The sequence below is a fragment of the Panthera pardus genome, unplaced genomic scaffold (assembly GCF_024362965.1).
Source record: "Panthera pardus isolate Hobbes unplaced genomic scaffold, ASM2436296v1 HiC_scaffold_7, whole genome shotgun sequence".
NCBI lineage: Eukaryota > Metazoa > Chordata > Mammalia > Carnivora > Felidae > Panthera > Panthera pardus.
The window spans coordinates 71,236,626-71,262,063 of record NW_026527002.1 but is presented as its reverse complement, the minus strand read 5'-3'; the positions used below and the strand labels follow the sequence as shown (position 1 = coordinate 71,262,063).

The 25,438-nt window shown below is 38.4% G+C and overlaps 1 protein-coding gene across 8 annotated transcripts in view; it reads left to right on the top strand.

Moving 5' to 3' along the window:
* CYRIB (CYFIP related Rac1 interactor B) overlaps positions 1-25,438 on the top strand; it is a 104,420-nt gene that overhangs the window by 52,997 nt on the left and 25,985 nt on the right. For 4 of the 8 annotated variants that reach the window (XM_019459842.2, XM_019459845.2, XM_019459843.2 and 1 more), the window contains one exon: positions 20,523-20,605. In XM_019459842.2, the coding sequence (XP_019315387.1) occupies positions 20,533-20,605 (73 nt within the window). In that variant the 5' untranslated portion in view covers positions 20,523-20,532. Of the gene's footprint in view, positions 1-19,507; positions 19,597-20,522; positions 20,606-25,438 lie in introns of those variants that run through there. The other 4 variants (XM_019459847.2, XM_019459850.2, XM_019459849.2 and 1 more) reach the window with 2 other exon arrangements.

The window sequence follows — 25,438 nt, the reverse complement described above, 5'->3', positions numbered from 1 at the left end:
CCCCTCTAAATAATCTTTAAGAAGTAGAGTTACACCGTCTTGCGAAATATCCTAATGGTGTAGCCTAGAAGTTCCTGAAATAGTTTTGAAGAAACTTCTGTTTGCTGGTAAATAATCACAGAAACAGCATGTTCTGTGGAAAAGATAGTTGAAGATAAGTGGTAAGCCTTGGAGAGTGCCCACCTTCAGAGAATTCACATTCTGATTCAAGGAACATGAAATTAACATGTAGAAAATAAAATAATCGAGTTTGAGATGTCGAAAGTTTAACGAGAGAAACGTCCATAATTAAATTCCACAGGAAGGATGCAAATAGTGAGGTCTGATGCTTGTGTTGCGGAATCACAAAAAAAGGTCAAGACTTGTGAAAAGTCACCAAGTGTTTTACAGTTATCTCAGCAGTATGAACTGGACAGTGTTCAGGTGCCAGCCTGAGCTAGAAGAGCCCAGAATGGTGTCACTGAATTTGACAAATGGTTGTTCAGCACCTTGCAGCTGACTACAGATGAAGGGAATGGCAGATCTTTTGAAGCTTGGCTGAGAGCAGAAATGGCACCATTACTTGTCTCGAAGGCGACATGTTGGGGCATCTGACCGTGGGGTATTTTTTGGTAGATTTGTTCTGTCAGTGTGATCTGCTGATGCCGTATTTTAAATACGTTCCTAAAGCCTGCGCTGTCCAGGTCATTGGATTAAGCCCCACTTTTTAAAAACTGATTTGCCACTTTTGCCAAGTCACCAAGTTTCTATAGTCCTCAGTTTCTTTCTATAAAATTAGAGAACTGAGCTACATGATTTCAAGTCCTGTCACGAGCCCTATATTCGGGGCTGATTTTCTACCTTTTCTCATACCGCTCACTTCCTTCCTCTTTTTCCCTACCAGCGATGTTCGAAATATGGTAAAAATACTCAGAATTGTTAAGTGATTTGAGCTTTGATTTAAATAAATATTGCCTTACTAAAAACTGTGCGAAACCTTAAATCTGTAATTATTAGGTAACATACTTAGTTCAAAAACATTTTTAAAAATTTTTTTTAATGTTTTATTTATTTTTGAGACAGAGAGAGACAGAGCATGAGCAGGGGAGGGGCAGAGAGAGAGGGGGACACAGAATCCGAAGCAGGCTCCAGGCTCTGAGCTGTCAGCACAGAGCCCGAGTCGGGGCTCGAACTCACGGGCCGTGAGATCATGACCTGAGCCGAAGTCGGACGCTTAACCGACTGAGCCACCCAGGTGCTCCTCAAAAACATTTTTATGATGTATACATTCTGCATTTTGGTCTGCTGGATTCTTTTTCGTATTATAGGAGATACGTATTGTAGGAGATATAAATGTAGAAAGATTATTCAAGTACGTATCTTTAAGATGATACGATTACCAAAAAGAAAATTTGTATTTTGTTTTTGTATTCTGTTTGATTATGATGAGCCTGGAGGAGTTATATTTAAGCAAATCATTTTAATTGAAGTTCAGGAACAAGGGAAACATTTGTGCCCTCCTGTAATTTCACTGTACTAAATTCCTTTAGCATGCCAGGCTCAAACAGAAAGAGCTGACAAATGGTAGGGAAATATGTAAGGACATTTCTTAGCATCTGTCATCTTTCTCTAGTCATCATAGTTTTTTCTTAAATTTCTTTTTCTGTGAGAATTTTATTCCTGACTTAGAAATGTTAGTACTAGTATTGAATTAATTTCTTTCTGGAACACTTAATATTTTCCTTCACTCTTTTTGGATGAATTGTGTGTATTTTCATTTGTGACTAAGCAATATGGCCAAATGGTTAAGAGAACTGCTAGAAGACAGATTTGCCTGAGTAAGAATTCCAGCTTCATTGTTTACTGATTTGTTGACCTTGAGAAAGTTATTTAATCCTTTGACCTTCAGGTTGCTCAGAAGTAAAATGAGGATCGAAGTGCTAGGCAACCTCAAAAGTGGTTGAGGATTTTGTAAGATACTACTGTGTATGTATTACTTGGCATCGTGTGTGGCACACAGAAAGGTCTGTCGCTGGTTTTTACTGTCATTTGGTCCTGATAGCAAGGTGCCGGGTGGGGCAAAATGGTTTTGTTGCCCTTTGTTCCTTCAGTCTGTAATGTTTAAGAAGGTCCTTTGTGATGAGTATTCCTAAATATCTCCATTTAAACTTTATTCTCTTTCAGAAGCTCAATCCTTACAATTGCTAGACAGGAGAATACCTTGTTAGTAACTTTTTGCCTGTGTGAGTGTATGTATATTGTCTAATGGGTAACTTTCTTTTGACCTCAGTTTAACATGTTTTCAGATATTTCAGATAGTTACTGGGTTGTCACGTGGCACATGGACTGACTGTTTAGTTCTCAGAGGCCAGTGAGAACCAGGACTGATGAGGAGAGATTAACAAATGGGCGAATATCAGCTTTAAGACAAGTTTTGTGTGATTCTTTGTAGGATTCACGTTGGATTAATTGTGTATTATTTAATCATCAGCCGAAGTTTCTAAAAAAGTTCCTAAAAATTGAAATCTAAAACTTGAGTCATTTGAAAATCGAATGAGTGACTCTGGGTGTGGTCACGTAGAGTGAAATATTGAAGCAGGGGCTGCTTGGCTGCTTGGCACAGATGTTGTAGAATACGTTCATACCAAGTGTAAGTGCTTGAGTTTGAGTTTCCATTTTAGCACCTGTCGCATTTAGTTTGGGCCGCTATAACAAAATACAGTAAACTAGATGGCTTACAAATAACAAATTTATTTCCCACAGTTCTGGAGGCTGGAAGTCCCAAGGTCCCACTTCCAGCATAGTTGGGTCCTAGTGAGGCGTGCTTCCCGGTTCATACATAGCTGTCTTCTTCCTGTGTCCTCACATGGTAGAAAGAAAGCAAGGGAGCTTTTGGGGGTCTGTTTTATGAGGACATTAATTCCATTCATGAGGCTTTCACACTGATGACCTAATCACCTCTCAACGGGTTTAATCACATTGGGCGTTAGGATTTCAACATACAAATTTTAAGGAGACACAAACATTTATGTTCTTTTATACTTTTCTGTAGAACAGAAAGAGCTGATATATAAAATAGGCTCGATAGCAAAACCAGACAAGAAGAGAAAAAAATTATAGGTCAGTCTTATTTATGAAATAATCCAAACTGAAATATTAAACCAAATCTAGAAATACATTTTTTTAATTAAAAAAACTCTATTTAATGTTTATTTTTGAGAGAGAGATTGCGAGAGAGAGAGAGAGAGAGAAAGAGAGAGAGAGAGAGAGAGAGAGAGAGAGAGAGAGACTGTGCGAGTGGGGGAGGGGCAGAGAGAGAGAGGGAGACACAGAATCTGAAGCAGGCTCCAGGCTCCGAGCCGTCAGCACAGAGCCTGACGTGGGGCTCAAACTCATGAACTGCGAGAACATGACCTGAGCTGAAGTCAGATGCTTAACCGACGGAGCTACCTAGGCACCCCAAAATACATTTATTTTTTAATGACTGTATAGATTTGGTCCCAGGAAAGCAAGGATGGTTTAGCATGGAAAAATGTATTCATTTGGGGGAACCTGGGTGGCTAAGTCAGTTGAGTGTGCAACTTTGGCTCAGGTAATGATTTCACGGTTCGTGAGTTGGAGCCCTGCATCGGACTCACAGCTATCAACGTGGAGCCCACTTTGGATCCTCTGTCCCCCTAGCTCTCTGCTCACACTTACTTTCTCTCTCTCTCTCTCTCTCTCTCTCTCTCAAATAAATATTAAAAAAATGCATTCATGTCATCTTATGTTTTATAATCTCATATTCATAGATTAAATGAAAAACATAGTATTATAAAGATGGAAGTTCTGCCTTGGAATGGTGTGTGTATATTTAATGCAAAATCAAGTCAAAATCCCATTAAGATTTTTGTAGAACTTGACAGTTACATGGGTGAATAAAAGGCCAAGAATAGCTAAGGCAGTTTTGCAGGAATCACTAGTTAAATGATCAACATAGACCTCAAGGAAAAGTGGATTACATGGGACAAAATGGTATCATAAACAAAGTTAAGACTGGGACACTGCGACATTGCAGACTAGAAGAAGATATTTGCGGTGTGTTTAGGCATCAAAAGATTAGTATCCAGAGTTCCTATCTAGAATTCCTAAAGCCCACCTGGAGGGGAAGGAAGGGTGTGAGTTCAGAAAACATACCACCCTGGGAATTTCAAACAGGGAATGAATTAATGTTAAAGTTTATTTATCTGTTTTGAGAGAGAGAGAGAGAGAGAACATGCAAGTGGGAAAGGAGAGAAAGAATCCCAAGCAGGCTCTATGCTGAGTGGGGCTCGATCTCACAACTGTGAGATCATGACCTCAGCCAAAATCGAGAGTCTGTTGTATAACTGACTGAGCCACCCAGGTGCCAGCCAGGCGCCCCTAAACAGGGAATTTAATACAGAGGATTGGTTACGAAGGTATTAGACTAGAGGAGCAGAGGGGAAGAGGAGACGGGGACAAAGAAAAGATGGGTGGTGGTACTGCCGCCAGAGATTAGCCGCTACCACTGCTCCACTGGAACCCACAGACTGCACTTGCTTCTGCCTCTGATCGGGGCAGTGCATACTGGCCCCACCTCATCTGACTGTTCTTAGAGCAGCTGCTGGTCTGTCCCAGCCAGAGACAGGGAAGCTTCTTTCTCGGTCCTGCTTTCTCACCCTCTAGTGCCTCTTACTGACGTAACCTCACAGCTGGCAAGGATGTTATTTACAGATGCTAAGCCCAGCAGTACAGAGTCCGGTGTATAGAAAGGTAGGTGTGGGAGAGATACTGGAAAAATAAATGCTACAAGTTGCAAAGAATGTGAATATACATTTTGCAGATGGCCTGTAAACAGAGATATGGGCACATTTTTACTGGTAATCAAGAAAATATAAATTAAAACATCAGTGAGATATTTCACAATTTAAAATTTGAAGCTTGAGGTTTTGGAGGATGGGAGAGAAGAAAATCTTTACTAGTGGAGCAGTGAATTGATAGAAGTACTTTGGAGAGCAGTTTGGCACAATCTAGTCAAGTTACGGTTGCATTTTAATTTCCAGACTGCCGTCCAGTGGAAACTCTTGTACACAGGCCCAGGTATATACAAGTGTATGTAGCGTGTGAAAGGATATGTGTGTAAAGCATTCTTTGTTATTAGAGAAAAACTGAGAAGTCACTGTTCCTCAAAAAGGCTTCATTGACCTGTGGAATAGTGTATAACATGTCAGTAAGTGAACGTGGATAACACCATTGAGTGTGAGAGGTGGATTTTAAAGGAATATGTACAGTATAGCATTTACGAACATTGAAAAGCAGAACAGTGCTGTTTGTTTATGAATATGTACCTTACAGTAAAAAATTTAAAATACGTTTGGAAAGGAAGCATACTTTTAAGATTACCTTTAGGAGATGGAGGAGAGGAAAGTTGGTTGGGGAAGGTTGGGAGGTTAAGTGCCCAAAAATGTAGGGAGGTCTCTGAAGCAAATCTGGCAAAATGTCATTGCTTTAATCTGAGTGGTAGAGGGAGGCGGGTGGGGATGGGCTACATGGGTGATGGGCATTAAAGAAGCACTTGTTGTGATGAGCATTGGGCGTTACCTGTATGTGATGGATCACTAAATTCCTCTGAAAACAGTATTACACTGTATGTTAGCTAACTAGAATTTAAATAACAATTTGAAAAGAAAAAAAAGCTGTTCAGTCATCAATGTAGCATACAGACGACACACACACACACACACACACACGCAATCTGGGTGGTACAGTATGTGGATACATTTTTTTATGTTTAAATTATTTTCTAATTTAAAGAAATAGAAAACAAGAAGGACTTAAGAACCAGTCCTCCTGGGAAGTCTTTGGTTAGGTGTTCCTTTTTCTGTGTGTTCATTGTGGTGTTTGCCTGCTTCTGTATGAAAGTATGTCAGACCATCTTGTCTGGTTTCGTACACTTGTCTGTGAGTTCCTCGGTGCCAAATCTTCAGTATCTGTCCCAGTAATTGGCAGACAGGAGCTAAGGAAAGGTTGTTTGATTTAAAACAGCAGCAGCCACCAGCAGGCGCTGTAAACACTGACTACCTGTTGAAATGTGCAAGGTGCTACAGTTTTTATTTAATGGCTCATCCAGGGGCCCCTGGGTGGCTCAGTCGGTTAAGCGTCCGACTTCAGCTCAGGTCGTGATCTCACGGTTCGTGAGTCTGAGCCCCGCGTCGGGCTCTGTGCTGACAGCTCGGAGTCTGGAGCCTGCTTGGGATTCTGTGTCTCCCTCTCTCTCTCTCTGCCCCTCCCCGACATGCGACCTGTCTCTCTTTGCCTCTCAAAAATAAATAAAACATTAAAAAAAAAATGGCTCATCCATGCATTGTTCCATGTGTATTGGAAAGATTTCAGGCACCTGAATTCCAATCCATTCGTTTTTTGGGAGCACCTTTGTTTTTTTTGTTGTTGTTTTGTTTTTAATTTTTTTTAATGTTTATTTATTTTTGAGAGAGACAGAGATAGAATGCGAGTGGGTTAGGGGCAGAGAGAGAGAGGGAGACATAGAATCCAAAGCAGGCTCCAGGCTCTGAGCTGTCAGCACAGAGCCCGACGCAGGGCTCGAACTCACGAGCTGTGAGATCATGACCTGAGCCGAAGTCGGACGCTCAACTGACTGAGCCACCCAGGCGCCCCTGGGAGCACCTTTGAATGAGTCATGTATGTTCTTTGAGCATTAGTGACTTTACATTAAAACATTTTTTAAATTATTGATCCATACAAAAGAATACCTTTATTTGTAAATGTGGAAGCCTAACAGACTCCCCTGAATCCACCAGTAATTGAAGAACTGAAATGTTACCCACACCTTTGAAGTTGCCTGGTCCTATGGGCTTGTTTCTCCCCAGAGATAACAAGTATTTAAAATTTCATGTTTATCATTCTCTCGAATTTTAAATATATATTTTACCTTACATGTGTATATAATGTTTCGTGGATTTCAAAATAGTGGTACACTTTAAGAAAGTGAGTTGACGATACTGTTTTTTGTCTGAGGACCATATTTTTTCAAGAAAAACCTTCATAATAAATCCTTGTTGGTAATTTTGAGTTTCAGTGTTTTTGTTTTTTGTTTTTTCGTATTCCCATCACCATTCTGTAAATTTCTTAAACTACTTGGAACTTTGTATCAGTCCTCTCATACCCTGTCTGTACCTGAGGCAAGACATTGTAGCAGGAAGCATTTCTTTTCAATCTACACCTCAGGCAGTAATTTGCATTGGTGGTTTAATTATTAATGGCTGGAAGCATGGAAGAGTACTATTACTAGTAATCTCTGAATCAAGCTCAAAGATGCCGTGACAATCTGGTGTAATATTAATTTATCATGGTTCACTTCCATTTAGGGAGCAGTGTTGGTCTCCTGATTTATTGTGTTTATTGCGTATAGCCAGTCATACTAGTGAGTCTTTTATTTAAAATAGTGTAAATGAGAGTTTTCGTTTTAAAATAATACTAAATCTAAGTGTATCCACTAGATGTCAGCATTAGGAAAGATGCAGTGTAACATATGTAGAGTCCTAGCCAGAGCAATGGGAGAGATTTCAGTCTAACAAGTACTGTGTGAAGTCATGTATTTTGTGAAAGCGTCAAGACTAGAAATCAGTTGTCCCAATTTCAGTTCAGTTGTACATTTATGCTACGTTTCTTTAAGGCAAGTAACTTCTCTCCATGTAATTACTAGACTAATGTATTGCTCTTGACGTGTGCTAGGGATTTATGGTGAGATTTTAGTACTTCTCTGGTGGTATTATGGCTGGGCACCTAGTAATACCTGAATCCTGCTTCTCCTCCTTTACATTTTACGAAGGAAGGAGAGTCAAAGGATCACTTTATTAATAGCTACACACTAGTACCTGATGATGATAGATTAGATATTGTTGGTAAAGGTAAGGACTAAGCTCCTCTCTACAACTTCCTCTGTACCAGTCAGATTTCAAGCAGGATAGCAGAACCCGTGCTAGGTATTTTTAAAAGGGATTTAACGTAAGGACTTATTTACACAAATGTTGGAAGCCTGAGCAAAAAGAGGATGCTGAGGTGTGCGTGTTTTTACTCACAACACTGCTGACATTAATTCTGAACTGTCTTCCAAAACCACTTCTGATACCAAATGTGCGGGGCTTTTTCCCCCCATGCCAGCCAATTCTCCCAACTCCCCAGACACCAACTGGGTGTCCTACAGTTCATTTTGATTCTGACTCGATGTAGAGTTGGTGTACAGACTTCTCAGGGTAAGGGCTTCATCCTACAAGACTCCGTTCCACTCCAGATGCCATTCACAAGTCTTCAGTCTCCTTTACTTCTGACCGTCCAGCTGTGAAAGGTGGTAGGGGTTCCCATGACTCCTTCCTCAGTTTGAGAATTTGCTATAATGGCGCACAGAACGCAGAAAAACACTTTACTTATACTAGTACCAGTTTATTATAAAGGACTTTATAAAGGGAACAAATGAACAGCCAGGCGAAGAGGTACATAGGATGAGGTCTGGAAGTGCCCTGAACATGGGGGCTTCTGTCCCCGTGCAGTTGGAGTATGTTTCCTTCCTGTGTGGATGCGTTTACTAGCTTGGAACTTCCTCAGACTCCATGATTTAGGGGTTTTAATGGAGGTCCCATTATGTAGGCATGACTGATTATAAATCATTGGCCATTGGTGATCAATCCAATCTCCAGTCCCTCTCCCCTCACCAGAGGTCAGGAGATAAGGCTGAAACCTGAGTATACCTTGTCTTTCTGGCATCCAGCCCTAGTCTTAAAGCTGTCTGGGGGACTCATTAAAATAAGAGATGCTTCTGTCACTCCCGAAGTTCCAAGGGATTTAGGAGCTCTAGGTTAGGCATGGGGGAGGGGGCGGTAAAGACCAAATATGTATTAAGTTACATGAGGTAACTAAGATATTAATGGTACCCACAGGAAGCAACTGTCGGTTCTGGAGCTGGGGGAAAAGAAGGGACAAGGTAGGTTAGGCAGAATTTTGGAGCTTGAAGGAGGAACTCCATAAGGCTGGAAGCTCAGACCTCTTGGAGGGGGCCAGGCACTGTAAGGCATTCCCCAGGAAGCTAGAGCCTAGAGCCATACGGAGCTTTTGATGACAGGAAATGCTGACAGAACTTGAGAAACAAAAGAGAAACCTTCTTTTTTTAGTTTTATTTAAGTAATCTACCCAACGTGGGGCTTGAACACAGGACCCTGAGATCAAGAGTCGCATGCTCTTCTGATTGAGCTAGCCAGGTGCCCCAAAAGAAGGACCTTCTTTCTTCCCACCTTCCAATTTCCTTATAGCTGATGGGGCCCAGTGAGAAGCCAGGTAACAAAGTAGTCTAAGAAATACAGTCTTCAGCTTCTTAGTCGTAACATTAAAAGCAGATTATAGAAGGATGGGCTTGGGGGTGAGAGTAAATTAACTGTCACAGTCAACCTTTTTGACTACACAGTATTTATATGTCTTTGCTGATTTAAGTACAGGGCCACCGTTTTCATGCTTTCACAATTTGAGTTCTTGGATTGCTCATGCTCAGATGGTCTTAGGAATACAAGTGATAGGGAAAAACCCTGTGAATACAGAGTCCCAGAGGGACTGCTCAGTCTACATATTTTATCAAGTGTGGTAGAACCAGGAGTGGGAGAGGGCTGAAGTCCTGGGAGCTTAGGTTCTGCTTAAACATGTTTACCACGTAAAGATCAGAACACAACAGGGACAAGAGAAAAAGGGAAGTCTTGGCTTTGCCATTTATCGAACAAATATCTGTTGCTCAGACATCATCATTGTGCTAGAACAATGAACGAACCTGTTTAGCAGCTTCTCTTGTTGGAGAGAAGGGGGGAAAGAAAGAAATCGGGAGACAAAGGTCCGAGACGGTTCCGGTGTGATGTGCATTTGTAGTGCAGTCAGTAGAGCAGATAGTATAATGTCAGGATAATTATTATAGATGCTTTATCGTTAGGTTCGTTTGAGTTGTTTTTTCTCTCCATTTTGATGGCACTCAGCTAACCATTGGTTTCCCACCAGTACAATCAACCGCTGTGTTCCTAATGTGAGTTGCAGCCGTGTTAGAAGCTAAGAAGGAATTGTGATTATAACTCTCCTTTAAATTATTGTGTACCTAACTGATCCTTCAAATAAAGAAATGCCACTGGATCTCACCTGTTTACAGTTCTTAAATTAATTCAGTAGGTGTTTATTGGATATTTACTCTGTGCTGTGTTGAAGATTTACTTTGTATGCTTTTATTGTAGATGCACTAAATACATGTTTGGCCAATAAGGTTCAGCGAAAGCCAAAGCCAAAAATCATCATAAAACACACATCTGGCATATATTAATCAAAAATTTATCAAAATGTTAATTATTACGATGTTAACTAATTTTAACAGAGTTTTAAAGTTTGACATACTGAAAATATTTTGTTCTTCTACTGTTGTCAACTGCTAGATTACTCCTGGAGTCACTACTGTTCGTTTGCAATATTAAATCAACATTTGCTTTCAAATGGTGATGTCGTTTCATAGAAGGAGTTGTGCAAGCAAGACTTGGTGCAGTATTTGAAGGGGATGGTGCCTGCATATTTTTAGAAGCAGATGTGCAAAGTGAGATTGTTGATACCATTTGAAATTTTTTGAAGTCTGCTATTTTAGCTTGTACTTGCTGCTTTATGCAATCACTTGAGAAATGTTTGTCATTAAACCTTAGATCCAGAAATCTGGCATCGGAGTTTGGTAACTGACTTGCAGGATAGCAAAACTGTGAATTTCTACCTGCCTTTCAACTTTGCATTCACCTAATTGTAACGTTTTCTATGTAGTGGATTGATTAGAAGGATCATTCCAGCATATGTCCTATATTTTTGTAATTAGTAGTTAGTAATTACTCTCCTATTTTGTAATTACTCTGTAAGAGCCTGACAATTTAGTTATTGTTTAAACGGGTTCCAGCAGGTGAATTACTTTATCTGAAAGAACCATTGCTTATTAGTAATTTTGTTTCTGTTGGCAGTGTTATTCAGAGTGCAATATTAATTTTTTTCTTATGTTAGATTTTTTTTTAACATAAACTTAGGTGCTTGATTGAGTGTATGACAAAACAACTCCCCAGTCTCCTGTATATCTGGTGGTTTGTTTTTGGAGAATTATGAAAATGATTTACTATATTTTTGCTTATGCAAAATATATTTTGTTATATGGTGTTATAATTAGTTTCTGAACACACAGCTGAAGAGTGTGAACAAAGCTCAAGTTTGGGATTCCTTAGCTACTCTTGGCCTCCATTCATCATATGTGTGCCATTGTCAGTGAAAATTTGACCATATTTTTCATTACTGATTTTCCATTCTGTTAATATTTCTTTAAATTCGTGGTACATGTTTTATGAGAACCAGAAATTTCTTGGCAGACAAAGCCGAAGTGTGGCTGAATTCCACATTAACCCACTATCTTGTCAATTTTAAAGGCTTCCCGTTGTTTCTACAGATCTAAATGTCTTGATGATACAGAGAAATAGCATATGTAATATTAAATAATGTTTTTATGCACAACAGAATATAATTCAGCACCATTTTATAGTACTGTATTTTCTCGAAGACCTTTTTGCCTAGGATTCAGAGCTTGGGTAAATACAAGAAGTTCTTCGTCTTCAACACTAGAAGTGGTTGGCAGTTTATAGTTACTGTTTGATAAGTTTTTCCCCATTCACACACTTTTAGTCACTGTAAATTGGAAGATATGGAATTCTTTTAAAGCATTCTTATAAAATCTGTTGTGCAGTTTTTTTTAGAGAGAACAAAGTATGTTTTTCAGTATCTCCTTTTTCTCTACTTTATCATATTTCTTTGTGTTCTTTATTCACTTATCTGTGTTGACGATGAAAATGGATGTTGGGCTGATATTGGAGTTTGTCCTCCTTGTAAAATTTTGACAGAGCAGGATTGACACTCTTGTTTTTAATTCTTTCTCAGATTTGAAGAATTCCCAAGTAGGACTTTTGGGGGAAGACTTAATGGTTTAAAAAGGAAACTAAATACTTAAACCCACATTTTCCAAGCTTTTTTTTTTTTTTCCTTTTCCTTTAATGTTACGAATGCTCCTCAATTTTCCAAAGATGAGAACTATGATATAGGCTGGTCTCCATTTTTACTTTGGAGCCATATTTATGGTTCTGGAAGGATATTATGTTTTTGCTTTGTTATTTGGGCATACTGTAGACTTTCTGGATACTCCTGTATACTCCTACCACTTTATTTCTCTGATATTTAACGTTTCAAAAATTCTTATTAGTTGCACAGAAGCCTACTGGCTTTTACTGAGAGAGTGAGAGACAGACTTCATTGATCTGACTAGGAAAACATGTGCTCTTTCTAAATTCCTAGGCCTTTTCTTTTCTTGTCAGTTTTCAGTTGTATTTATTTTGCTTTTTCCTCTCCCCTTCTTGGAACACTTCTGAAACTTCACAGATTTTTAGTTTTCTGTGTTTTTGCAGTCATTCATTCATTCATCAAATGTCTGTACTACCTACAACATCCCCGAGCGTTGTTCCAGGTGCTGGGGGTAGAGTGGTGTATACAGCAGATCCCCTGCCTTCTTAAAAGTGCACCTTGCAGTGCAGGCAGCAAGTAGATAAAGGTAGAAATACGTGATAGACGTATGGTTGGTGATAAACACGGGTTTGGGAAGAGGAAGCCATATTACAGATGGGCTAGTCAAGGAAGGCCTCTCTGAGGTGGTCTAATTAAGCAGTGACCTCAGTGAAGTATGGTAGTTTGTCGCTTGAAGGTCCGTGGACAGAACGTTCCAGCTAGGGAAAAAGGTACAGAGCCTCCAAAGGAGAGAAATCTTCTTGCATTAGAGAAACGGCAACAGGCTGTTGTGAAGAACAATGGGAGGTGAGGCCAGAGGACGTCGGACAGATCATGTAGGGTTTTGTAGGGCCTCGTAAGAAGTTTGGATTTTATTCTGAGTGTGTCAGTAAGCCATTGCATGTTTTTGAGCAGAGAAGGTATGTGGTTGATTTATATTTTTAAGAGATTGCTTTGCCTCTTGTAACAAAAACAGATCGTAATAGGACGCAAAAGTAGAAGCAGGCTTTTGAAGTAATCCTGACAAGAGGTGATGGTGGCAAGAAGAAGGCTAGAATAGCAGCGAACGAGGTAAGATGGGGTGTCTTTTAAACTGATGAGAAAAGTGTACTGAGGAGGAGGAGGAGGGAGAGTCAGTTATGTTAGGCGGTGCTGACAGAGGAAGTAAGGTGAGGTCTTGAGAATTGACTATTGGGATGAGTAACATGCGGTTCATTTGATGGCCTTGCCAGAACAGTTTTGTTGGTGTATGGTTGGGCAGAAGCCAGGTTGGAGAGAGGGGGCTTAACAGAGATGGAGAGAGATACAAGATGATGAGTGCAAGCCACTCTCTTGAGGAATTCTGTTGCAAAAAGAAGCAAGGGGTAGGGTGGGAACTGGTGAGGGAAGCACAGTCAAGGTAAGTTTTTGTTTTGTTTAAGATAGAAGTAACTACCGATGCCAAAGGGAGAGGGATGGAAAAAGAAAAGCCATAAAGTACGAAAGAAACTCAGGAAAAATGGGTTGTTCTAAATGTTAGACGAAGAAAGTATTTCAGGAAGACGTGTGACAGACTGGGTCAAAGGCTATTAAGAGATCTAGTAAGTTGAAGTGTGAGAATTGCCCTTTGGATTTAGCCGGATGCAGGTTTCTGTGACCTTGACAGGGACCAGCTTCTTTGTATTGGTGGGAATAAAAGCCAGATTGGAATGAGCTGAAAGAGTGGGAGGTAAAAAGTAGAAGGCAATAACTATAGGTAGCTTACATGGCAAGTTCTTGCTGTAACGACAGGCAAGGGTGCACCTGGGTGGCTCAGTCAGGAAAGCATCCAACTCTTGATTTCGGCTCAGGTCATGATCTCATAGTTCATGAGTTCAAGCCCCATCGGGCTCTACACTGACGGTGCGGAGCCTGTGTGGGAATGAATCTCTCTCTCCCTGTCTCCCAGCCCCTCCCCTGCTTGCTCTCACTCAAAAAATAAATAAGCAAACTTAAAAATAAATGAATAAAAAAAGGAGGACAGGCAAGATGATGTAGAGGAGACATGAAGCCTTGTAAAACCAGGTTGTGTCTCAGGAACAGGTGCGGAGGGTAGACTGGTTATTGATGAAGAAAGAGTGGTAGAAAGAACAGTAGATGATTTTCTTTCTTTTTTCTGTAAACAATGTAGTGAGGTCATGTCTTGCATGTGAGGACAGAGGATAGATTGTTAGAGGTTTGAGATGAAAAATAAAGCCTTGTGGAACGGTCACCTGGTCAAGTGGGAGAGTAGGTTGATTGGAGATGCATAGTAGGATTATGGGGCGGAACTGAGGCTGTGCTTCATGTTAGTGGCCATACGTTTAAAGTAGAGGTTCTTCACTGGGGCAATTCTGCCCCCAGGAGGTATTTGGCAACATCTGGAGGTATTGTTGGTTATTACAACCGGGTGCTGGGGTGATACCAGTTATCTAGTGCGTAGAGGCCTTCAATGCTGCTCCACATCCTACAGTGCCCAGGACAGCCCCACGGCAAAGAATTCTGTGGTTTAAATGTTAACAATGCCAAATTGAAGAAATCCTCATTTATAGGCATGCTAAGCAGTACATTTGTGAGCTTTTCTTTTTTCTCATCCCTCACCCAGGTATACGAAGTTTATAAAGTGGACGTGAAGGAGACTGACACTAAGCGAATAGAGTAATTCAGATTGTGTTCAGTATGCAGAAGGAAGAAGTTAGGTGATGTGATAGAAGGTAATGAGATGTAGTGGTAAACTTCTATGCAAAAAGATGGCAGACAAAAACTAGTCCGAAGAGGGGAATTTGAGGGGCCTGAAGAATGGAAAAAAAAAAAAAAAAAAAAAAAAAAAAAAAGCCAGCCATGGGAAAATCTTTGCAACTAGCATTCTAGGCAGAAGAGAGCATTTTAAAGCCCCCCTGAGCTCAAAAGGGTAAATGAAGCAACAACATCTCTTAGGAATTTTGTAGAAAGGGAGGCGATAGTGTATTAACATACAGTTGTGTTTCTGTTGGCTTCTCTAATTAAAGAAACTTCTTTTCAAATGTTTTACGGGAAAATGATCTAATGTATTTATTAAGTGCCTTTCATGAGCTCAAAAATACATTACACAGACTTTAGGCCCAGAAGAGCAAGTTCCTTTCCAGATAATTCACGAACTTTGAAGCAGACCTGTAACATAAAGGCTCCTAGTCGCAGAATTTTACCAGAAATACTGTGAACACTTGAAGTAACCTGGATCTGGCTGGATCTGGTGTCTGTGTGTTAAATTTCTTGTTAGCTTTTTATTAAATGCTTATAATATTTAGTTTAATCCAGGGATTACGATACAAGTAATTTGAGAGAGAATCTTTAGATTTTTCCTTCTAAATTCAGATGTTGTAAGATTTACAGTTTATTATTTTAAGTTATAATATTCATTATTTACTTTGAAATTGTGCTTCTGAAGTATATCAAATGTTTTGGCCCAAGTTTTATATAATCTGAAAAATCTTTTATATCTTTTAGTATCTCTTTGTCACATTCATTTGTTAATCTGAAACTTAGAAATGTTATTAGAACTTTTTTAGATGTAAATGATGGAAACCCACCTCAACTAAACAGGTAAAAAAGGAAATTGATTGAAAGAATTTAGGATATCGTAAAACCAGAGGAAAATCCAGCAGCTAAACTGAGGGAAATGGCAGCTAGAATTCAGGGACAAGTAGAGATAGAAATCAATGACTTGAGGACCTTGGGACACTTTTCTCTAGTGCATGCTGGCTTTATCCTTTTGTGACAGACTGGCTTCCTGTGTGGCAGGAAATAGGGCTGCCACACACGTTCCATGGGTTCTGCAGCAGAGAGATTGCCAAGCATAGTCACTGAATGTTATTGCTTCTGTTAACCCATTTAATGATTTTAGGAACCTTCTGCAGTGGACATTCATACTATGCACAGTTTGCAGATGAGGCATGGAGAAATTAGGAAACTTGACTACAGTTGCAAAGCTTGGAAGGCAGTGGCAGAGCTGGAGTTTGGACCCACGCCATCTGGTGCCTACCAGAGCTGACAGGTTGACAGTTAGCTACCTTCTCATATTTGCTGCAGTCAGAGGATGATGGGGACTTTTTGTTGTGTTTTTGCCTAAAGAGTTAAACTATGCCAGACAGGGATATGGTTTTAATTTGTTTATCATTATTAAAAAGATATGACAACTGATAGTGTTATGGTGAACTGTTTTCAGATCTTTGAAAAATTCTGTGAGTTTTAAAAGAAGTTATTTATTTTGGGATGTTTGGGTGGCTCAGCTGGTTGAGTGTCTGACTTCAGCTCAGGTCATGATCTCACAGTTCGTGAGTTTGAGCCCTGCATCAGGCTCTGTGCTGACAGCTCAGCAGAGACTGGAGCCTGGTTCGGATTCTCTGTCTCCCTCTCCGCCCCTCATCTACTCATGCTCTGTCTCCCTTATTTAACGTTTAAATAAACGTTAAAAATTTTTTCTTTTAAAAATTATTTATTTAAGTACTCTGTACACCCAACACAGGGCTTGAACTCATCACCCCAGGATCAAGAGTCGCATGCTCCTCCAGTTGAGCCAGGCCGGCTCCCCAAATTCCATGAGTTTTTGTTCAAAGAGACACATACAATGTGCTTTGGGTACCAGATCTACCCTGAGTGTTGTATGGTAAGGAGACTTTCTGCCTTGGACCACAGTTGTACCACATCAGTGGTTCTCAACCAGGGATGATTCTTCTTGGGGACATTTGGCAATCTCTTGAGTCATTTTTGGTTGTCACAACTAGTGTGTTGGGTTACTGGTGGCCTCTAGTACAAATAGGCCCAGGATGTTGCTAAACGTCCTGTAGTATGAGACAGACCCTTCTCCGCAAAAGAATTATTCATCCCCAAATGTTAATAGTGCTGGGGTTGAGAAACCTGTACCAGATACGCTGGGCCATTTTCAAACTAAGTGTCTGTGTTTGGGATGAAAAGGTAAGAAATTCTAGATTTTTGAGTACTTGTGGAGAATGAATAGGTCAGGGCCAAGTACGATGCACTTTGAGCAGTTTAGGGTCACATTAGGCTAGGGTGCCTTGAAAGAAGGACCAAATAGTGGAAGAAGTTTACAGAGGGAGATGTGGGAAAACGGAGCAGACAAACTTGGCCAATTTTGATTATTTTCCTTGAGGATCGACTATGCATACAAGTAAAAAGGTAAGGAAACCTAATCTCCCTTCCTCCCTGTACCTGATGATGATCTCATAGGATATTTCTTGGCAAAAATGGACTAAACTTGGGCTTTGTTATTTACTCTGATTTATTACGTTGAAATTCATTAATAACTTGACTCTGGTTTGTATTAAAGAAGTAGAGCTCTTATTTTTTGAGAGTTAGTTTGTGATTTTCAGGTTACAGTGACAACAACAGCCAGCATTTATTGGGCATTTTGTGTGCCAGACACTGTGCTAACAAGTCAGTGGTTAATCTCACTGAGTTCTCATAACCCTTTAAAATAGTTACTCTGATTTGTATATTTTACTGTTGAAGAAAATGAGTCCCAGAAAGATTAATTAGCATCCTCAAGGTCAGGCAGCTTGTCAGCTGGAGTTGGAATTCTGGTTTCATTCCATAGAGTACACTCTTAACCACCAGACGGCGTGATGCCTTTTTCCTCTTAGAGACATTACACTTCTTTCTTATGCTTATTTCCCATCTGTAGTTGAAGTTTTGATACCATTAGGTAATTCTTTGTATATCTGCTCTTAGTTCTTGGTAGGGAATTTATATATGTTTGGAAACAAATATTCCATAAATTTAAGCTGTGAGATATACTATTTCCAAATGGTTTCAAAGGAAAAAAGTAACTCTTGAGTAAATTTGGTAACCAGTGTGAGATCTTATTTAGATGTGATGATTTTGGAAAAATGCTTGTACTTTCCGTGTATAAAAGCTTAGAATTAAACTTTTTTACAGTGTATAAGGTATTTAAGATGAACTGTTTCCTCTTAGCTTTAACCTCAGTTTATCCATCTGTGTAAGACATTGTACAAAATCTTTCCAATGAAATTCTGTGTAATAAGGATTTTAATATCAAAAATAAGATAGATTCTGACCTCTCCCATTGGAGGAATATTGTTTTAAAAGAGAGAGGACTTTTCAGTATTTATCATATTTATGAATACATTTTAACATTTGTGAATTTAACACTTGTGAATACATTTTAACATTTTCTAAGAAGTGTGTGTGTCCCTGTGCCACACTTTGACCTTTAAAGCAAGTAACTGTTATGCATATGCTGTTGCTTCCTCTTTGGGAAGCTTAAAGTTAGGTACCCCTGCCATTGCCCAGGGAGTAGTAGGTGGAGGAAGAGGGGAATGGACCACACAGGTGGCTGAAAGTCCTAACTCTTTTCAAATTTTTTTATAATGGGGGTGAATAATAAGATGTCTTCTTTCATTGATTAAATGTTGATTAATTACAATCAATGTTGATTCATTGATTAATTGTTACTTTTATGTTTTCATTTCATTCATACTTGCCAACAGTTAATATTTGGAGAAAACATATTGAAACTTGGAGAGGGGAGGATGTGGGGTGCCTGTGATCTCATAGTCTGCCTTCCCTAGAGTTACTGCAACTTCAAGGTTTCAACTTGGTTTCCTGGATGTTCCTGACACCTCCTTCCACCTTCATCCTCCCTGAGTCATGGCAAATTTTGGTACAAGATTTATGCCAATGCCTTATTTTTACTGTTCATCCTCTGCAAACTTACTAAGTTGTGATGATGTTTGCTGGCTCCATTTTGCTTGTTTGCTGTGTTAACTTCCAAGTGACATACTTCATATGGTTGTATATAGTTGATACTGTTGAATTATCAGCCTGTGAGTGAAACAGTGAAAAGTCTGATTAACCTTAGGAGTATAGAAGATGTAAGAAATACTGGTTTATGTGTGGTAAAAATTTTTAAATGGGTCATCAATTGATAACTTCCTTTAGTCTTTAATGGTTAAATGTGGTTTGAATGCCATCTTCCTAGTATTCTCATTAGGGTTTAATTTTGCAAGAAGGAAACTATCCTTATTATTTAAAAATAATGGTCTCAGTCTTTACTTATTTGAGAGATCTATTTTTGATGTTAATTTAAATTGAGAATGTATGCCTCAAACATTTTAAAGGAGTAACACTAGCATAGATATTAATCAAATGTAAATATTGCAAGTAATATGTAAAAAAATCTAATCTTTTTTCCAATCTTGCTTTATGTCACTTTTTTGATATGTGGAGAAGGGGGACAAGAGTTACAAACTCAGAGCCAAATGTGCTTTTGTTGTTCCAAATTTTCAATGCCAGAAGTATATAAACCTGCACCTGTTGGTAATTATGAGCAAGCCAGCCTTTGCCGAATCCCAGGCCTCTGCTTAAAATTTTTTTTACTGGAACTAAATGATGTTGCCATTTTTATTTTTAGGTTTGCTGGCATGGGTAATCTCATTAAGGTGCTAACCAGGGACATAGACCACAATGCAGCACATTTTTTCTTGGACTTTGAAAGTAAGTCTCTTTAGCCCTTCACAGCTGGTGCATAATGGTAAAGGTGAAAGATGAACTATATTCACACCGCAGTGAAGGCTGGCCCAAATATTTGTTAATAAGATATGGGGATCAAACAAAGTTTGCATGATTTTTTTCTCAGTCGTAGGCAAACATCACCATCATATGTATAATTCTTTAGTTTTTCATTTGCTAAAATCATGTTGAGTCTGTAGCCAGTGCTGTCCTTTCATTAGTCCATGAAGCAAGCAGCCTTATGATGAACATTCTAATAGTATGCCTTGGTGACTACGCCCAGCAACGTTTGCTCAGAATCCTCTGATAATTTTATAAAAAACCAGAATCGTGCTGCATATCCAGAATCAATACTTTAAACAACTTCCACAAATTTATAAATAATCCAAATTTGGTTAGAAATATATGCATTATTTAATGGCATGCAGGAAGTAAGTTGAATATTCTGTGTTAAGATGAAATGCAAAGGTGAGCTGTGGCCAAAACACTTAATATTTGGCTTTGAAATAAATTGTTGTTTCAGTGCAATATTAAACAAGATTATGTGTGAATGATTCTTGATAAGAAATTTCTTTTTCAGAATACTAGCACTATTGGAATACTTAAAGAATTTTTCATTATAAGGCCATTAATGAAACTTGTCTTGGGAGAATTTTGAGAAGAAGTAGAGCAACAGTCGTGCCATTGTGTGCAGGAAAACCACATTTCACCTCTAGGTCCTACATACCAACACCTTGAGAACCCGGTTTGCTGTTTGCCAGAGCACAGTCTGGGCAACCCTGAAGGACGAATTCATGGCCTAATGAACATTTTCCCTGTTACTTTTTTTTTTTTTTTTTTTTTTTAAATAAATTTCAGATGTTCTTTTTTATAAAGGGATATTTTCTCTTTTCTCATTCTTGTCTTGACAGGTACCTTAACATGGGGAATCTTCTTAAAGTTTTGACATGCACAGACCTTGAGCAGGGGCCAAATTTTTTCCTTGATTTTGAAAGTGAGAAGATGATTTTCTATCTATTTCTCTTTGCCTGCCGTAGACTGCGTCTGTCCTGCACTAAACGAATGTTTCCACTTTGCCATCTTTTTAACTGCTTTGCATGACTGAGCTATGAATTGTTTGAGTAAAATTTCTGGTGCCTTCTAGAACTGGAAATCATATTTTATAGATTGCATTGTAGTAAAATGTTTTCACTTGAAGTTTTGTGAGAGAGTCCTATCTCCTGGTTGGACATTATTTTATAATTGGAGATCTCTACTGAAAACATTTGAGATACTCCGATGAAAACATTTGTATGAAAAAATTGTGGTGGAAAGGACAAATGCTACTTGGAGATTTGTTAATAGAAGCCATATTTGGGGAAAAATTTGTTGCAGCTGAGAAAAATTGACTAGGTTTTAATCATTCTATGTATCTATTGAAGTATTTTAAATACAAATCTGTTCATGAAGGCCATTCAAAGCTCAGTAATTTGGGCATAATATTAAAAGGTAAGTGTGAACCTTAATTATTTAATCTTTACAGATAATTTGAAAAGTTAAACTCATTATATGTATTTATTTCAGGAATTCATTTTTGTTCTAACTCTAAATAAAAAGAAAAATAATGGGTTCACAGACCTTTAAGTAATTTGCCTTCTGTTTGTTTTATGTTGCATGACCTATTGTAATATGGTCTAAGAGTGGCAGGTAAGTGTCATTGACCCCTGTGCATGTTGGAAAGCTTTTGCTTTTTGGCTGTCTGTATCGCTTTAGCTTATCTGGTTGTCTAATTGAGAACAATGATATCAAATTGGTTGTTTCAGTGTGAATGTTGCTGTTTTAACTTACGTTATTAGAAAATTGTTAGGAAAGGGTGAAGAGATAGAAGGTTATAAGTCGTGTGATCCCGGGCATTTTCATCTGAAATTAAAACATTTGAACAGATTTTTAAATACTTAAAATTTAAGACCTTTTCTGGTTTTAAAAACAAATCCCTTAAAATCTATCCCCAGAGAGTCATTGCATTCTCCATCAACTTCACTTTAGTTTATGTGCTACTACACAGTTCATTCTACTTTGTGAATCATTTAAATATTTTTTCTTTAAACCAGGACAGTTGGTAGGAACACATCAGTTTGCAGCTTACCTCCATTTCATGGAATAATTTGTGGTCTCTGATATGTTCTTTTACTTTTATTACATTCCTGTAGATGTTCTGTTACAGTTTGGGTCCTGCGTACAGGCTAGCAAAGAATAATGTCAATATCAGGACCATATTAAATTGTTGGGTTTTTAGGGGAAGATGTTATTAAATGAAGGTTAGTTTTCTTGACCCTTCTCAACAATTTAACAATGCCGATTTAAGTGCATGTTCAGCATGAATTTTAATCAGCTTGGGGATGTTAAGCAGATTGCTGACTTGAAGATTCTTCTTTCAGACGAGGCGACTTACATTAGAGCTGTATTTTAGTTTATCTGCATCTGTTTCAAACTGGTCTTGTGTATTTTTCTGCTATTCTGTCTCCTTTTTATTCTGTCTCGAATTCCTTACATTTGCAGAATCTTGGCTTTGATATGGTCAAGATCTTGTTCAAGACTTGGCACTTGATCTTTTTATAAACCTAGCATCATGTTTTGGTCAAGTGAGAAGCATGAATTTTAAATATTTTAAAGATGAGTAGTATTGTAAATATTATTTGGTCTTGGTTTTCTAGTCTTTGGGGGTTTGGACCATTATCCTTAAAATTTAATAGCTAATTTAGTAGCAGGAGAACGTTAAAATTGCTAACACCACCAGGGGGAAAATAAGCAATAACGAAGAACTATGGGTAAAGTGTTAACTTGTTAAAGGCAGATGTAAAGTAAAAGGTGATATTTGTTGCCTTTATCAGCCAGTGTAGAACTTTTCGTTTGACACTTACTGGTATTCTGTATTTGAGGCCAGAGTTTGCCTGTTGTTACTTCTTATCTAGATTTTTAAATATGTTTTCTTTTGATTCCAACATTAGAGTTCTCTTAGTCAATTTTATCTTTCATCTATTTGCGTATTTTCTTCTTTTTGGAAATATGCATTTGTAAAAATTGATCTTATCATTAGACTATTTTAGGGACTTTTTAGCCCATCACATGGGTCCTCTCTTCAACGGTTGTAGGCCAGACTAAGAATTGTCAACACAATTGACTTGCCAGTTCCTGGCGATTACTGAGAATAAAGCCACGTTCTTTTATTAAGTAGAATATTTGGTGTTACATTGTTCCAGGTTGAACGATAATGTTCAGGTTACGAGAGTGATTTGACTTTATTATTATACTGTTCCATCATTCCATCACTCAGAATGATGGAATAGTATAATAATAAATCTATTTACAGCGAGTAATAAATCTAGATTTACAGTGAGTAAATCTGGCTCACTGCATTTCTATGGTTGGGCAACTTACAGAAATAATTCCATACAGATAGATATACTGATATTTTGTATCAAGTTGTGTACACATTAAGTATTCTTGTGCATATAAAGCATCTGATGGAATCCTGTAGTTTACAAAATGAAGATGTCTGTAAGTCATTACTCCTTTAATTTACATGCATGCAGGTACATGTACGGGTTTCCACTTCAGTTCCACATTTAAGGCTTGCCCCCTGTGTGCCAGCCAGTAGATGTTGGGATGCAGAGATAACTAAGATACAACCCCTGCCTTTGGGGAGTTCTCAGTCTAGTAAGTTAGAAATGCAAACTGATAACTTCATTTACATAATTACATTCAAGGTGTAGATCACAAGGAATTAACCGTACCTAGCAGCGAGTAGTTTGGACATCATGGAAGACTTTCTGATGGTGACCTTTGAGTTGGGTTGTGGGAGGGTGAGTTAGAATGTTTCAGGGCAAGGTAGTGGAAGGACACTGTAGTGAGAAGGAACAGCATCTACAAAGGTCTTAAGGCATGAGGTGACATTTCTGTGTTCAGTGAGACATTGTTATCTACCCTTGAGGTGTACTAGAAAGAGGGCCTTTTTCTGAAATTATACCTGTATGATTTTATTTTAAGAATAATGGTTCAATTAAGATACAAGCCCAGAACTGCCTCATGAATTTTGGCAGCAGTTATGCTAATGGCAGTATATAAAAGAGCATTGAATTGGGGGCTGTGTAGCCTCTTCTGGTTTTTGGAATTTCTTATTTCATCATGACATTAAGAGCTGTTTCTAATGACAGATCTTTAGCCTGAATAACCACTGTATATATTCATTAAATTGTGGTTCTCGGGTGAAGAGGGTCTTTTATTTATTTTTATGTCCCTCTCCACCCTTCACATAATGCTTTATAAATGGTAGAAGTTTAGTATTTGTTACTTAACTCGATTTACTTATCTCCAGGTAGACCAAAATAGAGTAAACAGGTGGTGGCTTATAAATGAGGAATAGAGTCTTACTTTCTCTGATTCTTTGTTAAAGTGCCTTTCCATTTAGTCATACATTTCCTCTAATTCTCGTGTCTTTTGTGTGACTTGTCCCCCGCAATCTTGTAAAACTACTGATATCCGCTCTTGTAGTCTAACTTTATTTTCCCATTTTACCTCTTGCATATTTTCAGTTGCTTTTGCCCTGTATTTTGGGATATCTTTATTCTGGCATTTTTTTTAGATTTATTTTTCTAAAATGATGTAGGATTATATTTGTACAGAGGTAAAAATGCATTATAGCTTCCTTTAACTTACGCTGGAGGTGTATTTATATCTCTGTACCTTCTCATTCTTTCACCAAATACGTGTTACAGAAAATCTGCTGGGTGCTGAGTTTACCTGCTGTATACAGTGTATGCACCGTGCACTGAGGTCCCTGCCTCGATGAGACTTCTGGAGACAGATCGTAAATATTACCGCATGACTGAGGGCAAGACCAAAGCAGAACGACTCCGTGTCACAGTTGCAATTTTTACGCGATTTGCTTTTTGTTACTTTTCTTCTATAGCTGCTCTTTGCCCTCTTTGCCCCCTTTGTCCCAGAACAGATCGAGTTTCAGCAGTTATTTTCAGTGACTCCTTAATAGGAAAGTGGTACAAAATTGTTGCAATACTTAATTTTACCTGCAAACAATGAGAGCGACTAAAATATGCTTTCCATTCCCTTGAACAGCCTTTTAAAACTTAGCCTGGTGACTGATCACTACTCCTACTCCCAGTAGTTGATACTTTATTTTGTCCTTTTGTTAGCTGGTTAAGTGGTAGATTTTTCTCTAGGTAATACAGTGTTTCATTCTTTGCCATGAAAAATCAAAGTGACAAGTCTTGGTTGCATTATATGATACCATTTTTTGAAAAAAAGCTTTATTTTTATAGTCTTTCTCCCACCTTTTTGCATGACTTGCTATCAGTAACGTGGTGCTTATTACCTGTCTGCTATTTTGTTTGTCTTCATATCTACAGCAGTCTGCAGCAGCTTTCAAAATTATAAATGTGACTTTCCTGTGATAGTCTAAACAGTGTTTAATCAGTGTGGTGCTGGGTATTTTTTCCACCCTTAGGGGGAACTGGAATCTTCTCCTTTATTTTTAAATTTCTTGGTACTTACTAAACTTTTAATAATTATTAACCACTTCCAAGGTCTACTTAAATCTACTTGATAATGTTTCTTTTGTATGTAAGTCTCAGTGTTACATTTTTCTGTTAACTTCTAGTCACCATACCAAAAATACAGTTCAGTATTTTCAAACTTGACAAATCTCTTTTGATATATAACAGTCAAAATATTGTCCTTTGTCATGAATTCCCACTTCATGAAGTAAAATGATGATCTGTGTCTACTATTGATGTTATGTCTGTGGTTTCACAATTCCATGAAAAAGTATAAC